This window comes from Notamacropus eugenii, chromosome 1 (genome assembly GCF_028372415.1).
Source record: "Notamacropus eugenii isolate mMacEug1 chromosome 1, mMacEug1.pri_v2, whole genome shotgun sequence".
Taxonomy (NCBI): Eukaryota; Metazoa; Chordata; class Mammalia; order Diprotodontia; family Macropodidae; genus Notamacropus; species Notamacropus eugenii.
The window spans coordinates 523790177-523808210 of NC_092872.1; the positions used below are offsets into that span (position 1 = coordinate 523790177).

An 18034-nucleotide genomic window follows, 5' to 3' on the forward strand; every position below is an offset into this window, starting at 1 on the left:
CCTGTCCCTAACTAGCTGTATAATTTTGGGTAAATTATTTTTATCTCTCTGGGTCTCAGTTTCCTTGTTGGTAAAATGAAGAGATTAAAATGTTTTTATCAAATCCTTCTAACACAAAAGCACTAGAGATCCAGGTATTCTATTAAGAGGCCAACAATTACTTTTGTATTTCAATTTACCACGCTTGGCCTTTGTAAATTGTTGGATTAAGTGATCTTGAATGTCTCTAAATCTATGATCCTATGATGCAAGAGTAAATCTTTAAGATCAAATGGATAGAGGTCAAAACCAAATCAATGAACAGGGTGGAGAAGAGGGAGAGGAGAAGGGAAGCATTGGGGGAAAAATAGAGACCAACCCTCCCCACTCTGAGTTATTATTGTATGTCAGTGAGGATTGTGCACCACTCCCAATCCCAACACTATTTAACCCAGAAGGTTTCATTTTAAAAAATGCCATTTTCAGGTTCAGTACTCACCAAGATAAATAAGACAACAGACAGAAAGGGTAATAGTAGCTGGTGATACCGGATGCTGGGTTAACCATAGTTTTACAATAAGGAAAATAAGCAACAGGGGCAGAGTCATGCATGTCTGAACATCTGGAGACACCAATCACTTTTTTTTTTTTAACAATAATTTATGATAATTTTCAGTTGGCCTGGCATCAGAAGTTTTTACTTTTTACCACATTTCTACCGCCAATGCTTAGGGAAAGGGTAACTCCGTGATGACTTTCCATACACTTTGTCTCCAGGGCAGGTCATGCTCACATTGGCCCAGAGCTGGATCTCACTTAATAGTTTTCTCCTAATAAAAGGTAAGAGAATGTGGAAACAAGCACACTTCTCTACTCTCTGGGGTGAACGTTCATTTTCTTGGGATGTGTGGATGATAAGAAGATCTGGTTGATGCCCAGGTAGTTTCATGGATCAGAAAAAGGGGCATGTATTTTGCAAGGTACTTTTCTATTTGCTGAATTTTAATTTGCAGTAATCCTAGATGTATGACCTTTGTATTGAAAAGGAAGGGAAGAAGGGAAGGAGAAGGAAGAAGAAAGTGTAATGGTGTGATGGGACTGAACATACATTCTGGCCACTTTTGATGACACTTGTACTCTGCTCCCTTGCTAAAGGGCATGCACCAAGCAAGAATCTTTGGTTCTATGTGACATTTGTAAGGGGCCAAAACTCACGTGTCACCAGGAGGAGGTTGAGAACTTGCTGAGCCCTATTATCTCTGTTAGGAAGGAAGGAAAGAATGAAGGGAGGAAAAAAATGGTGTTAACCAGCTCTGCCACTGTCTATGTGACTTTGGGCAAGAAGTCACTTCTCTGGTCATTTTCTTCTTATAAAGTATTAGAATTGTATTATATCATATCCGAAGTTCCTTTCTGCTCTTCAGTGTCATGATTCCATGATACAATTTCAAAACAAATTTTCTTCCTTTGAGCATAACTCTCACCTATGAGTTCATGATTCCCCCAAATCTTAGCACTTTAGAACTAGAAGACTTTCAAGGTGATCTATTCCAATTTTTTCATTTTATAGATAAGAGAACTGAAATCCAGAGATTAAATGACTTCCTGTACAAGTTCACACAGTTAGTGGTGAGGTTAGTATGAATTTACACAATCAGAATAGCTCTAAACCCTCACTTAGTGAAAAACCTGTTCCTTTCCTGAATTTGCTCTATTTCATTAAACTCTGTTCATATAATCATGACATAATGGAGTTGATCTGCCAACAAGGGTGAAGTCACCCTTGGATGTGTGTCAAATTTGCTCTTTGCATAGATACAATGAAAGCAGTATGTAATAGAACAACTACCATAAGGTTCTGAACCCAAAGCTTCTCTTAAACCCAGGCCATCCCCAAACAGTATATGGACATGCTCAGAATCCAGGAGTTTCAGGAAAGACACAGTTCAGTCATTTGCCTACCTATAACTTTCCTTCCTAGGAGCAGGCAAAAGAATGCAGAAAATGAGTCTCTTGCCTAATGTTCCATGCACAGCATCAGTAGAGCAAGTAATTAAATGAAGAAGTCAGGAACTCTGGGTCTAGGTGCTGGCTCCTCTTCAGAGCACAAGGCATGAACTTGGAAGAGCCTTGGCATAGATAAGGCTTCTACATCCTGATGCTTTCCTGTTTTATGAGGGACTTCTGATGACTTCAGGTTCCTAACTCATTGCTTGTGTAGCACAGGAAGCAGACCTGAAGGGAGGCTCTGACTGGGAGAGTCAGCCATTCTTCTACGCATGTCTTTCTGACCTTGTGATTCCATTTTTGGGTACTGATTGTTATGTCAGCTTGTATCTGGATATTAATGGTATAATAGAGGCAGCGAGGTAGCATGGTAGTTAAAGCACTGGACCTGGAGTCAAGAAGATCTAAGTTCAAAATCCAGTTCCAGACACTTACTCACTGTGTAACCCTTGACAAGTGACTTAACTTCTGTCTCAGTTTTCTCATCTTTAAAAAATAGGTATGATAATAGCTCCCAGGGTCATTGTGAAGATAAAATGAAATAGTATTTCTAAAGTGCTTTGTAAACCTCCAAGTATTATCTAAATGTTGTTATTGTTATTTCACATCCCTCCTTGTCACTTTACTCTCCTCAGCTTTTCAGCTTTATAATCTAGGCTGACTTGAGCCACAGGACTTGATGGTTCGGTGAAGATATGGATATTTAACCATATATTTCATCTAGCTTTACAAAAACGTTGGCATCTCATTAGATGGCCACAAGAACTCTGAGTAGGTAGTGGAAATCCTTTTTTGTTATAGGTGATAAAATTAAGAATCACAGGAATTTGAGAGTTGGAAGTGTTAAATTAAGAAAATAGTTTTGTCTGTCTGATTAAAAATCACAGGGTGCAACCCCTAGAGAAGTCATGGGCAAGAAATGTGAAACTGAACTGTGATTTAAAAAAAATAATTGCTCCATTGTTCAAATGAGGCGTCATGGTCTGTTGCTAGTAAAGGGTGGCTAGGTCAGGTGAAGTTCTGCACGTTTCAGAAGAGTCAATGGCTTCCTGCTTCTGAGATACTGTACTGGGAACAGAGAGGCTGCACCTGAGTAAGAAATCACTTTGGTATCTGGACCTATTCTCTGTGGTTCTCCTTTGATTGTTAAGGAGAAGGGAGTACTAGATGTCCCCATCCCTCCTATTGCTACTTTTCATAACTTATTGAAATTCAAGAAGGAAAGGAGTGCCCTAAATGGAAAAGTCCCCTTTAATTCTACACATCTTGGTGCTGCTCAGGGTCTAGAGTCTGGCCTGGATCATGCTGCATCTGAAACTCAGAGGAATTTCTGTGTTCTTTTAAAAAATTCCTTCCTTCCTTCCTTCATTCTTTCTTTCCTTCCTCTTTTTCTCTCCTTCCTTCTTTCCTTCCTCTCTCCTTCCTCCCTTCCTCCCTCCCATCCTTCCTTCTTTCCTTCCTTCCTTCCCTCCCATATTGCTGATCGGTATGGGAGTTTTGACCTGCCCTGTTTTTGACCTGCGTCAGTTAGCTACCTAATTCAGACACCAAATTGTCTGTAGTTTTACTGCAGCTCAGAACCGAACTCACCACTTTTAGCCTCTCCAATAGCAGGGCCACCATGCCCATTGTCTCTTTAAATTTCTCAAACATTTATTAAATGTTTAGTATACAGAGAACACTTTTCTAAGCATTAGGGAATACACAAGGTTTATATAAGACATGATCCTTACTCTCATAGACCTTATGGTCTAATAAGGGAATATGACACAAAGCATAATCACAGAATGACAGAATTTGAGTGTTGGAAGGGACCTCAGCAACTATCTAATTCAACCCATACATGAAAGGAATCCCCACTGTCTCATAACTGAGAAGTAGTCATCTCATCTTTGCTAAAAGATCTTCAAGGAGGAAGAATCTACCACCTCTCAAAGCTAAATACTGAGATTTGTAAAGTAGCTTAGAGGCCATTGATTTAATTGCTTTCATTTTACATATGAGTAAACTGAGTCAGAGTAAGTGATTTACCCATAGTCCCAAAGCTAGTAAGTGTCTGAGGTGAGATTTGAACTCATGACTTTTTGCAACCAAATCTAGTGCTCTCTTTACCACACCACTCAGGCCATTTTACTTTTGGATGGCTCAGATTGTTAGTAAGTTTTTCCTAATATCAAGAAATAAATTTTTTGCATTGCTTTTTTAAATTCAATTTTTACCTGTGTTCTACAGCAGGTAGGTGGTGCAGTGGATAGAGCACCAGACCTGGAGTCAGAACTCATCTCCCTGAGTTCAAATCTAGCCTCAGACACTTACTAACTGGGTCACCCTGGGCAAGTTATTTAACTCTGTTTGCCTCAGTTTCTTCATTTGTAAAATGAGCTGGAGAAGGAAATGGCAAACTGCTCCAGTGTTTTTGCCAAGAAAACCCCAAGTGGGCCACAAAGAGTCAGAGAGACTAAAAACAATGAAGAACAAACACCTGTATTCTACCCTCTGGGGCCAAATAAAACAAATCTAATCTCTCCTCCATGACAACCCTCCAAATTCTTGAAGACAGTGATCCCATCTCCTGGTCTTATCTTCTCTAGGCTAAACACTCCCAGTTTCTTAAATCATTCCTTAGATATTTGGAGGGCAGTGGAATAGAGGGAAGAAATACAAGTGAGCTCCTGTCCACAACTCCAAAGAGATCCATAAAATGCACTAGACCGAATCCTGATGGAGGAATCCAGAAAAAGTCAATGAGTCCTTTGTCTGGCCCAGGTGAGCATAGGGAGACAGACAGAGAAGTCTGCAGACACTGGGAACAGAGTCAGGACAGGAGCACATGATACGTGAAACAATTTAGTGCCTAGGGAGAGGTTGTACTCCAGCACAAAAGGAGGTCCTGGACCCATACTGAGGATATTCAGAGGGTTCAAGTGTCAACTGGCAGCTTTGTTGCTCACTACTCAATTCTGGATGACAGATCCAAAGCAGAGTGAGGAGACCTGCACACAGCACAGCATAGCTCAGCACAGCAGTGGTATTGTCCTTCCGAGGTAGAGAGAGGCCCTGGGGGTTATACCAAGAAAGGAGGAAATTCAGAAGCCAGCATTAGCAGTGCTGTGGCTCAGACCCAGAGCGGAGATCAGGCTCTCACATCTAGCATTTAGCCCAGCTTGTAGAGAAACAACCGAGACAGGAAACCCAGGCCAAAGGAAACCTACAGTTCTTCTATCTCAAAACAACAGAACTTTTTTGCTGGCTGTTAGGTGTAGAGTTTAGCAGAACTGTACTCTAGTATAGACCCAGGTCCAAGTCAGGAACTTGCACAGCTCTGACCAAGATGGTGATAATCAAGCTTTCCCCTAGTCAGGGGTGGGGAACCTGTGACCTCAAGGCTATATGTGACATTCTAAGTCCTTGGGTGTGGCCTTTTGATTGAGCCTGTTTTATAGAACAAATCCTTTTATTTAGAGGATTTGTTCTGTGAATTTGGATTTGGGATGTAGGGCCTAGATCAAATTCTTTTGAGATCAATGAAAGCTTTCAAGTCCCTGGCATAGCCCAACATTGAATATCCAAGAAAGCAGCAACAGAACCAGTCCAGATCTTCTCTCCAGAAATGTGGCAGAACCCAGACCTGACATCAAGTCCAAAGTAAGGAAATAGTCGGAAGAAAAGGCAAAGAAAAAGAGAATGATGTCATGAGTTATGATGGTAGCAGGGACATGGAGACACAAACGCGGAAGAGAATGACTCACGTTTATATGGTGCTTTAATACATTATTTCATTTGACTTTCATACCAACCCTGTGAACTAAGTACTATTATTATTTCCATTTTTATGAATGGGTAAACTGAGACCCAGGGAAGTTAATTGAATTGTCTAAACTCAAACAACTATTAACATGTAGTACCTACCTCATAGGGTGGTTGTAATGTCAAATGAAATAATGTGTGTAAAACCCTTTGTAAACCTCAAATGTATAAATGCCAGTTATTATTCATATTATTATTAAAAGATCTATCCACCTAAGTATGTTTAAGAGTTCCCTCTGTTCCTTTAATGCTTATACTAGGGTTCCAAAGTAGCCTTCTGGTCATTCATCTGTTGTCTTTCACTCTTGTTCTGTGAAGATTTTGACAGCTGAAAGTCACTAGCCAAACAGATTGGCAGCTTGGCTTTTTGTCATATTCAAGCCTCATCCGTAATCAGTCTGCCAATCTGGCAAGTGTTTATTATGGGCCTATTCGTACTAGGCACTTTGCTAGTTTCTGAAGATGCAAAACCAAAGATAAACTAGTCCCTGTCCTCAAGGAATTTATATTCTATCAAAGGAGATAGAATTTAAATAAATAAAAAGATGAAGTACTTTTGGGGAGCTTATGTGTTCTGCACTGTGTGAGGTATTATTAGATATACAAGTCAAGTCAACAAGTTGACAAACATAAATGAAATATTTACTACTTATTAGGTACTGTGATAAGCACTGGGAATGAAAAGAAAGGCAAAAGGGAAATCCTGCCTTCAAGGAACTCAGTCTACTGGGAGAGACAACAACCAAACAACGGTGTAAGCAAGTTGTAGAACAGATAAATTGGAGGTCACCAACAGAAGGAAGGGACTAACTTTAAAAGGGATCAGAAGAGGCTTCTTGTACATTTTAGCTGGGACTTGAAGGAAGTCAGGGAATTTAGGAATTGGAGATGAGGAGCGAGAGCATTCCAGAAGTAGAGGACAACCAGTAAAAATACTTAAGAGTTGGGACATGGAGTATATTTTGTGAGGGACAATAAGGAGGCCAGTGTTAATTATACAAAGATGAATAAAAGTGCATCCCCTCAAGGAGCTTCTGATCTAAATGGAGAGACAAAACAGAAGCAGACATTTAATAGGCCTTTATTTCTTTTGATGACTCATATTCTTTTTTCTTTGTTTTTTTTTAGATCCTGTGTATACCTGCCCAGGCAAGGTCAAATCTACAGACAGAGGCAACAGTACCAGCTGCATAAAATGGCAGAGGCCGAAGACTTTGTCAGTCAGGAACCACATTTAGGTGTCTTGTGTTATTGGTTTCCCTTGTCTCCCTTGTTAGTGCTGGACCACTTTGGGGGATGGTAATATATCTCAAGTACTGAGTAGGGACCACTATGCCATCATATTGAAGTGGTTGTGATAGCCTTGTCTAGGCTGGGTTTCATCTACAATCAGTGAATGGTTCCTTAGGTTTCTTCTAGCTCTTATGTTCTAGGATTCTGTGTTTTCTACTCCTTTACTCAGATTTGTGTATTTAAAGGTTGGTCTCTGAGAAGAGAGACAGAAAGAAAGAAAGGGAGGAAGAAGAAGGGACAGAAAGAAAGAGACAGAAAGGAAGAGAAAAAGACAGGAAGGAAGGAAGGAATAAAGGAAGGAAGGAAGGAATCTAGCCAGTAAACCCCAAGTTAACTGGGCAGCTTCTGGTCATCAAAATTTACCTTCCTTTGGAGAGAAGGAGAAAAACAGGGTGAGGGAGAGGGAGAGGGAGAGGATGGGCTGAGTTACCCAGCTGGCTGGGTCCCCATTCAGGCAGCTTGGACTACTTGTGTTTATCCTTCATTTTTGGAGAAGACCATGACATCAGGGAAATGATGACATGACTTGCAGATGACTTTGATTTGAGTGAGGGAGGGATGTGCAAGGTCACCAGTCTCGTAGCTGTGGAATAATAATTTTTTATTTGGGTTATTACCAAAATGTCTTAAAGTAAAGATGGATAACTTTCACCATAATATCCTACATTTCTGATTTTTCTAGGCGAATCCTTATTTTACAGTTTAATCAATAATAGCTCACATTTATATAACGCTTTAATACATTATTTCACTTGACCTTCATAATAACCCAGTGAACTAAGTGTTATTATTATTCCCTTTTTTATAAATGGGTAAACTGAGGCCCAGGGAAGTTAACTAAATTGCCTAAACTCAAACAACTATTAAGTGTCTGAGAGAGGAGGTGAACTCAGGTCTTCCTGATTCCAAGTCCAGTATGCTAGTCACTTTACTACACACTCACTTGCTACTTCTTTGAATTTTGTATTAGTTGAGAGATAAGTATCCAAACTCTAGACTTGCTACTGTCCCATGCAATAGAATTGAGATTAGGGATGATAGAATTTTCAGCCTTGACACCTTATGGTGCTGGGGTGGCCAAGATACTCTAGTAGCACATCTTAAAACAATTTGGGAGGATGTTCTTTTGGACTCTGGGCTTGGCACCCCTTTGCTAGTTCTACTCAGAGTAGTCGTGGGAACCCCCTGACACTTAGACTATACTGAATTACTTTGGAGAACCTTGACTCCTTGACCAATTTTTAGGTATTCTACCCTTGCTAAATTGACAGTCTTAAAGCACAGTTCTAATTACATATTCCCTTGCTCAACAAACTCTAGTGGCTCTCTATTGCTCCTTGGAGATCAAATACAAATTCCTCAATTTATCTTTTAAAACATTTCCTAATCTGGCTCTAACCTATCTTTCTAGGATGATTACACATCACTCCTCAGCTGACCAACCTGGTCTATTTGATGCTCTTGGACTTTGCATTCCATCTCTGGCACAGGCTGTGCCCTCATGCTTGGGATGTACTCTTTCCTCATCTATACCTCTTAGAATCTCTAGTTTCTTTTCAGCGTGAGCCAAGAAGCTACTTCTTACATGAGGTCTCTTTTCATGACCCTTGTTGTTGGTACACAGAAAATTACTTTACATTTACTTTGTATTTATTTTATGTTGGTTTTTTTCTGTGTATATATCACCCCCATCCCTATATAGGTTCTCAAAGTGGGTGATACTACCCCCTGAGGGATGCTGGAATGATCCAGGGGGGTAGCAGTAGCCTTAGGTGCAATTAGGGGTATTGAATAAAAATAAGAGGGCAGTGGAAGCATAAGGAAAGAAGAGAAGAGAAAATTTTGGAAAACCATTCGTATGTTTCTTTTTTAAAAAAATTAATTTATTTGTTTTCAGTTTTATATAATCATTTCCATAGGTTTTAGATTTTCTCCCCCTCTCTCTACCCTCCTTCTGCCCTCCCTCCCCAAGAGGGCATGCAATCTTATATGGTTCCTATACATGCATTCTTATTAAGCATATTTTCACATTATTCATGTTGCATAGAGGAATTAAAATAAATAGGGGAAATCATGAGAAACAACAAAACATAACACAAGAGAAAATATTCTGCTTCATTCTGTGTTCCAATTCCATAGTTCTTTCTTTGGATGTGGATGGCATTTTGCCTCAAGAGAACTTTGGGAATTTCCAGGTCCTTGCATTGCTGCAAAGGGCTAAGTCTACCAGAAAAATTCTTCACACACTGTGGTTGTTACCGTGTACAATGTTCTCATGGTTCTGCTCACTTCACTCAGCATCAGTTCCTATAAGTCCTTCCAGGCCTCTCTGAAGTCTTCCTGTCCATCATTTCTTATAGCACAATAGTATTCCATTACATTCATATACCACAACTTGTTCAGCCATTCCTCAGTTGATGGGCATCCCCTTGATTTCCAGATCTTGGCCAGACAAAGAGAGCTGCTGTAAATGTTTTTGTATATGTGGGACTCTTTCCCATTTTTATGATCTCTTTGGGAGATAGCCCTAGAAGCAATATTGCTGGGTCAAAGGGTATGCACATTTTTGTAGCCCTTTAGGTATAGTTCCAAATTGCTCTCCAGAGTGGTTGGATCAACTCACAGTTCCACCAACAGTGCATTAGTTCCAAATCTCCGACATCTTCTCCAACATTTGTCATCTCCCTGTTTTGTCATGTTAGCCAATCTAATAGGTGTGATGTGGTGTCTCAGAGTTGTTTTGATTTGCATTTCTCTAGTCAATAGTGAGTTAGAGCATTTTTTCATATGACTATAGATAACTTTTTAATGTAATCAAAATTATCCATTTTGTATTACTTAATATTCTTTATCTCTTGTTTGGTCAAAAATTTCTCCATTCTCTATAAATCTGACAAATACATATTCCTTGCTCCCTTAATTTGTTTATAGTATCAGCCTTTATACCTAGATCATGTATCCATTTGGACTTTATTATTGTGTATGATATTAGGCATTGGTCTATGCCCAGTTTCTGCCACACAGTTTTCCCAGCAGTTTTCGTCAAACAGTGAGTTCTTATCCCAGAAGCTGGGGTTATTGGGTTTATCAAACAGTAACTGCTATATTCATTGACTGCTGTGTCTTGAGTACCTAACATATTCCACTGGTCTACCCCTCTATTTTTTAGCCAGTACCAAATGGTTTTGATGATTGCTGCTTTATACTACAATTTGAAATCTGTTAGAGCTAGGACACCTTTCCTAGCATTTCTTTTCATTAATTCTCTTGATGTTTTGGACCTTTTGTTTTTCCAGATGAATTTTGATATTATTTTTTCTACCTCTAGAAAATAATTTTCTAGTAGTTTGATTGGTATGGCACTGAATAAGTAAATTAATTTAGGTAGGATTGTCATTTTTATTATATTAACTCACCCTACCAGTGAGCAATTGATATTTTTCCAATTACTTAGATCTGACTTTATTTGTGTGAAAAGTGTTTTGTAATTGTATTCATATAGTCCCTGGATTTGTTTTGGCAGATAGACCCCCAGATATTTTATAGTGTCTACCTTACTTTTACATGGGATTTCTGTTTCTCTCTATTGCTGTTGGGCTTTGTTAGTAATACATAAAAATGCAGATGACTTATATGGGTTTATTTTGTAGTCTGCAACTTTGCCAAAGTTGTTTATTATTTCAAGTAGTTTTTTTACCTGATTCTCTAGGATTCTCTAAGTACATCATCATTTCATCTGCAAAAAGCGATAACTTAGTTTCTTCTTTGCTTATTCTAATTCCTTCAATTTCCTTTTCTTCTCTTATTGATAAAGCTAATATTTCTAGTATCATATTGAATAACAATGGTGATAATGGACATCCTTGTTTCACCCCTGACTTTATTAGAAATGCATCTAGCTTCTCCCCATTGCATATGATGCTTGCTGATGGTTTTAGGTAGGTACTGCTTATTATTTTAAGGAAGGCTCCATTTATTCCTATGCTCTCCAGTGTTTTCACTAGGAATGGGTGTTGTATTTTGTCAAAAGATTTTTCTGCATCTATTGAGATAATCATATGGTTTCTGTTAGTTTTGTTGTTGATATGATCAATAATGCTGATAGTTTTCCTAACATTGAACCAGACTTGCATTTCTGGTATAAATCCTACCTGATCATAATATATTATTCTCATGATAAGTTTCTGTATTCTCTTTGCTAATATCTTATTTACAATTTTTGCATCTATATTCGTTAGAGAATTTGGTCTGTACCAATGTTTCTCTGTTTTGACTCTTCCTGGTTTAGGTATCAGAGCCATATTTGTATCATAAAAAGAATTTGGTAGGAGTCCTTCTTTGGCAAGTTCCCCAAATACTCTACATAGTCTTGGAATTAACTGTTCTTTAAATGTTTGATAGAATTCACCTGTAAATCCATCTGGCCCAGAAGATCTTTTCCTAGGGAGTTCATTGATGGCTTGTTCAATTTCTTTTTCTGAGATGGGGTTATTTAAGTATTTAACTTCCACTTCTGTTAATCTGGGCAATTTATATTTTTTAAAACATTCATCCATATCACTTAGATTGTCATATTTATGGGCATACAGTTGGGTGAAGTAATTTCTAATTATTGTTTTAATTTCCTCCTCATTGGAGGTGAGTTCACCTTTTTCATTTTTGATATTGATAGTTTAGTTTTCTTCTTTCTTTTTTAAAATTAAATTGACCAAAGTTTTGTCAATTTAATTTTTTTCATAAAACCAACTCTTAGTTTTATTTATTAGTTCAATAGTTTTCTTAATTTCAATTTTATTAATCTCTTCTTTGGTTTTCAGCATTTCTAATTTGGTATTTACCTGGGGATTTGCAATTTGTTCTTTTTCTAGCTTTTTCAGCTGCATGCCCAATTCATTGATCTCCTCTTTCCCTATTTTATTCATGTAGGTGTTCAATGACGTAAAACTTCCCCTAAGAACTGCTTTTGCAGCATCCCATAAGATTTGGTAGATTGTATCATTATTGTCATTCTCTTGAATGAAATTCTTGATTGTTTCTATGATTTGTTGTTTAACTCAGTCATTGTTTAGGATTAGATTACTTAGTTTCCAATTAATTTTTGGTCTATCTCTTTTATTTATTTATTTAACTTTTAACATTCATTTTCACAAAATTTTGGGTTCCAAATTTTCTCCCCTTTTGTCCCCTCCCCCACTCCAAAACACCGAGCATTCTAATTGCCCCTATCACCAATCTGCTCTCTCTTCTATCATCCCTCTTTGCCCTTGTCTCCATCTTCTCTTTTGTCCTGTAGGGCCAGATAACTTTCTATACCCCTTTACCTGTATTTCTTATTTCCTAGTGGCAAGAACAGTACTCGACAGTTGTTCCTAAAACTTTGAGTTCCATCTTCTCTTCCTCCCTGCCTCCCCACCCCTTCCCTTTGGAAGGCAAGCAATTCAATATAGGCCAAATCTGTGTAGTTTTGCAAATGACTTCCATAATAGTCGTGTTGTATAAGACTAACTATATTTCCCTCCATCCTATCCTGTCCCCCATTACTTCTATTCTCTCTTTTGATCTGGTCTATCTCTTCAGGGCCTTTTATTACACATAATTTTTATTCCATTATGATCTGAAAAGGATGCATTGACTATCTCTGCCTTTCTGCACTGGATTGTGAGGTTTTTATGCCCTTGTACATGGTCAATTTTTGTATATGTGCCATGTACCACTGAGAAAAAGGTATATTTCTTTCTATCCCCATTCAATTTTCTCCAGAGAGCTATCATATCTGCCTTATCCAGAGTTCTTTCCTGTTTATTCTGAGGTTAGATTTATCAACTTCAGAGAGAAAGAGGTTCAGGTCCCCCAGTAGTATAGTTTTGCTCTCTATTTCTTCCTGTAACTCCCTTAACTTCTCCTCTAAGAATCTGTATGCTATACTACTTGGTGCATATAGTGATGACATTGCTTCATTGTCTATGGTGCCTTTTAGCAGGATATAGTTTCCTTCCTTATCTCTTTTGATTAGATCTATTTCGGCTTTTGCTTTGTCTGAGATTAGGATTGCTACCCCTGCTTTTTTTACATCAGCTGAAGCATAACATATTTTGCTCCAACCTTTTGTCTTTACCCTATGTGTATCCCCCTGTTTCAATGTGTTTCTTGTAAACAACATATTGTTGGATTATGATTTTTAATCCATTTTGACATCCACTTCATTTTATGGGAGAGTTTATCCCATTCACATTCACAGTTATGATTACTATCTGAATCTTTCTCTCCATCTTATTTCCCCCCACTTAAGCTTTTAGTTCTCCCTTCTCCCTTCCCCTCTACAATAGAGTTTTAATTTTTGACCACCACCTCCCTCAGTCTTCCCTCTCTTCTATTAGCCCCCCTCCCTTTTGTTCCCCTTTTCCCTTACTACTTTTCCCCTCCCTTTTAATCTCCCCTCCCTTTTCTTTCCCCTTTCCCCTTCTACTGCCTATAGGACAATTTGGATTTCTGTATTTAACTGAGTTTGTTGTTCCCTCCTTTAACCAAATCAGATGAGAATAAATCTCAAACAGTGCTCATCTCTTTCCCCCTTTTCCCTCTATATGATTTTGTGCCTCTTCCTGTGATGTGATTTACTTTTTTCTGCCTCATTCTTTTCACATGTCCTATTACAATTCCTTCTCACCCTTAGAATGCATTTTTTATCATCACATCAGTTAATTTATATCCACTCCCTCTATGTATGTTCCTTTTAAATATCATAATAATTATGCAATTCTCAAGATTAACAAGTATCATCTTCCCTTACAGGGATGTAAGCAGTTTGCCTATATTGAATAACAAGTTTTTTTTTCTCCCTGTTTACCTTTATATACCTCTTTTGAGACTCTATTTGAAGATTAAATTTTCTATTGAGCTCTGACCTTTTCATTAGGAAGGTCTGGAAATCCCTTATTTCATTGAAAGTCCATTTCCTTGCCTGAAATATTATGCTCAATTTTGCTTGGTAATTGATCCTTGGTTGTAGTCCAAGCTCCTTTACCTTATGGAATATCATATTCCAATCCCTCCAATCTTTTAATGGAGAAGCTGCAAGGTCCTGTGTGATCCTGATTGTAGTTTCTCGATATTTGAATTATTTCTTTTTGGCTCCTTGCAATATCTTCTCCTTAACTTTATAGCTCTGGAATTTGGCAACAATATTCCTTGATATTTTCAGTTTCGGGCTTCTTTCAGGGGGTGATCAGTGGATTCTTTTGATGACTATTTTGCCTTCTGGATCTAGGACCTCTGGGCAGTTTTCCTTGATGATTTCTTGGACGATATTATCCAGGCTCTTTTTTCATCATGGCTTTCTGGTAGACCAATAATTCTTAGATTTTCTCTTCTGGATCAATTTCCCAGGTCAGTTGTTTTACCAATGAGATATTTTACATTTTCTTCTATTTTTTTTATTCTTTAGATTCTGTTCGACTGATTGTTGATGTTTCATAGAGTCATTAGCTTCTATTTCCCCAATTCTAATTTTTAATAGATTATTTTCTTCAGTTAACTTTTGTATCTCTTTTTCCATTTGTCCAATTGTTCCTTTTAAGGAGTTATTTTCTCCACTTACCAAGTTTTCCTTTTAAATTCTTCTGTGAATTCTTTTTTTTATATTTTTAAAATCATTGGCCAATTTTTCTTCTACCTCTCTAATTTGGGTTTTAAAATCCTTCTTGAGCTCTTCCAAGAATGCTCTTTGAGTTTGAGACCAGTTCATATTCCCTTCTGAGGTTTCAGATGGGCATATAGTCTCAGTGTTGACCTCTTCTGTATTCATGTTTTGATCTTTGTCCCCATAGTAAGATTTTATGGTCTTTTCTTTTCTGGCTTGCTTCTTGCTTTTTCCTGGATTTTAAAGTGGATCTCTGCTTCTGGGGCACTGGGGGCTCTGTCCCACGGTTCTTGTGCTGAGAACTTGAGGCTTTGTGTGTTATGACCTCTAGTACTTTCAGCTAGAAGCTAGAATGTTGCAGCTTACCTGGTGCTGAGCTGGCAAGGTAGAGCCCAAATGAAGTCTTTCTGAGTTTTCCTGGAGTTACCCTGGAGCTTGCTGCATGAAGTGTGTGTGTGTGTGTGTGTGTGTGTGTGTGTGTGTGTGTGTGTGTGTGTGTGTGGTCTGGCCACAGGAAGTCTCCTCTCCTGAGTTACAGCACAGGGCAGGCTCAGCAGTTGGTAAACCCCCATCTGTGCTAGTGTATTCCTGATTCCCCTGGCTGTGCTAAGGCACTCCTGGGGTCCTGGTGTTGACACTTTCGGGCTTTATCCCCCTGGAGTGCAGGATCTCCTGGTTTGCTGAGGTGGAGCTGTCTGGGACAGCTCCAGTTCTGTACTGGTCCTGTTCTACCATAGCAAGATGGTCTCTCCTTAACGATTTTCCTGGCTTCTCTAATAAAGGACTGTTTACCCCTTTGACTGATTCCACTATTCCAGGATTTTTCCTGGGGAAATATTCTCTGGGTTTTTCAAGGTCAGCAAGGGGAGGGTACAAGCAGTTGCAGATCACTCTGCCATCTTGGCTCCAGGGTTCAAGTAGGTAACTTACAAATATTTAATCTGCAGGCTGAGAGTCTCAGGAGCAGCTGCTGCTGCACTTCTCTTTCACCTAGTTCCACTGGACTCTTGCCCTGGGCTGATATGTTTGAGAACCCACACTGTTGCTTCTGCTTCAGTCTGCCCTGGCAGTTCCTGCTTGACTCTGCTAAGATGTCTGCACTGGTGTAGCCTGTGTGCTCTGTGCTCTCCATTCCCATGTAACAGATCCTTTCTGTTGATCTTCCAGGCTGTTCTGGGCTGGAAATCTGCCACACTCTCTCTTCTAGTGCATTCTGTCACTCTAAAATTTGTTCAGATTCTCTTTTTAGAGGTATCTGAAGGATTTTATTGTAGAGTTTAGGTGAGTATGTGCTCTCACTCCACCATCTTCACTCTGCACCCCCATCTTGACTCTGCCACATACATGTTTCATCTGTTGTGTAACAGAGTTAAAGTCATAGAGATTACATTATTTTCCAAATGAACACACAAAATGCAAGTTATAATTAATCAGTGGTCAAGTCCTCCAACAGGTCTTAACAAGCAAGTGTTAGCAGGCAAGGATGTCACATGCATTGTTGGGAAGTCCTGCATATATTGGCAGGAATATGTGCATGTAATACCTTGTTTATAATATCATACTATACAGTTGCATGGTGAAATATTGCATCATCAAAATTTCAATGCAGGAAAATCCCACAAATTTACAATATATTATTAAATTTAAGGTATGTCATTTAAAAAATTATATTTTTTTGAAATGATGCAAATTTTTAAAAAGCATTAAAGGGTTAAACAAAGTAAATTTCCAGGTGGGCACTGAGTAATTTCTTTTGAAAAGGGGGCAGTTGGCCAAATAAGTTTGAGAACCTCTGCTGTGGAATGTAAGCTCCTCCAGGGCAGGAGCTATTTTTTTCTTTGTATGCTGGCCTATAGTAATAGTTGGCACATAGAAATTTCTTAACTAAAGCTTGTTGAATGGATGAAGGACCTTACTTAAGCCTACAGATTTGTGGAGGAATCTGAGGCCACCTATAGTTGCTGAGTGGGCTCAGTCAGATTCCTCCATAAATTTGAAAAACCTCCCTAGACTTAGGTTCCTCAAAGGTCTGTAGCCTGCAGTTTAGCCTCTACTGCCCCTCCTACCCACGTCTATCCTGGACCTTTACTGGGAACTGGGTTCCTTAGAAACTTAGGGTAAGAGTGAAACTCCAAGCTATTTGAAAGATATCACAGAATTATAAATGTAGAGTTGAAAGAGACCTTAAAGGTCACCTAGTCCAACCCCTCATTTTATAATATATGAGAAAAGTCGAGATAGGAGATGTGATTTCCTTAAGATCCCACAGGTATCATGTGGTAGAGTGAACATTAGAATCCAATTTGTAGTGGAATCTCTGGAGAAACTGGCAGGGGACTCTCTCTAGAGGAGCCAGGATAGAGGGTTCCTAACTTGAATGCACCAATGTTGTCCCAACATGGAGAATACAGAAAAGTATGCCAGGGTCTTCTCAGAACATGAGGTCCAGAATGCATAAAGGCAGATGTCAAAAAACCCTCAGAAACCAAATGTACTGGAATACCTCACCTAACTCTTGTCTGTCTCTATTTGATAAAGCTCTGTTCAAAGGATCACCAAGAAAGAGGAGAAGACTAGATCAGAAGTGCCGAGTGTTTTCCCCAGCAGAACAAAGTGCTCTTAAGGAGTGTGAGTATGAGAAAACCACTGCATAACCTTTAAAAACTCTTCTCTCAACATTAAGCTTCAGGGAAGATTAATACTCCCAAATCAGTTGCAAAAAGGAGTGAAGCCTTGAGTCAAATGGTGCCACCCTATGGAAAGGAGAATGAACTCTATTTTAGCCTGGGAAGTTAACCCAAGAGTAGAGTAAATAGCAATTAATGACAGCTAAAGTCTAGGAAGATAAGGTCTTCAACTTGTAGTTAGGGGCTTGTATTTCTTTACAATTTCCTCTAAATTTTATCTTACTTTTTTTTTTTAATGCAAATGTTACTAATTTATGAGTAGCTCTGTGGCCCTGCGGATAGGGAGCTGAACCTGGAGTCAGGAAGATCTGAGTTTAAATTCCACTTCAAACACGTCCTAGCTGTATGTTTCTGGCTTCCTTTGAGTTCCAACTAAAATTCTATCTTCTACAGGAAGTCTTCCCCAATTCTTCTTAATTCCATTGTCTTCCCTCATTAATTATTTCCTACTAATCCTGAATATAGCTTGCTTTGTATGTGTATATTTGCATATTTTGCATATGTTTATCTTCCCCTAAATTGTAAACTCCTTGAGGGTAGGAAATCTTTTGCTTCTTTTCTGTATTCCCAGGTCTCAGCACAGTGCCTGTAACCAGTAGGTGCGTAATAAATTTTGATTGAT

At 38.7% G+C, this 18034-nt stretch overlaps 1 protein-coding gene across 2 annotated transcripts in view; it reads left to right on the forward strand.

Moving 5' to 3' along the window:
* The first annotated feature begins 6710 nt into the window (after positions 1-6710).
* The window catches only part of NUGGC (nuclear GTPase, germinal center associated), an 88104-nt gene continuing 76780 nt past the window's right edge, over positions 6711-18034 (forward strand). The window contains exons 1-2 of one of the 2 annotated variants that reach the window (XR_011972402.1): positions 6711-7031; positions 17264-17353. Coding sequence is in view for 1 of the 2 variants with exons in the window: in XM_072633821.1 (XP_072489922.1) it covers positions 6797-7031; positions 17264-17353 (325 nt within the window). In the remaining variant the exon portion in view is untranslated. The remainder of the gene's footprint in view (positions 7032-17263; positions 17354-18034) is intronic. The other variant, XM_072633821.1, reaches the window with a different exon arrangement.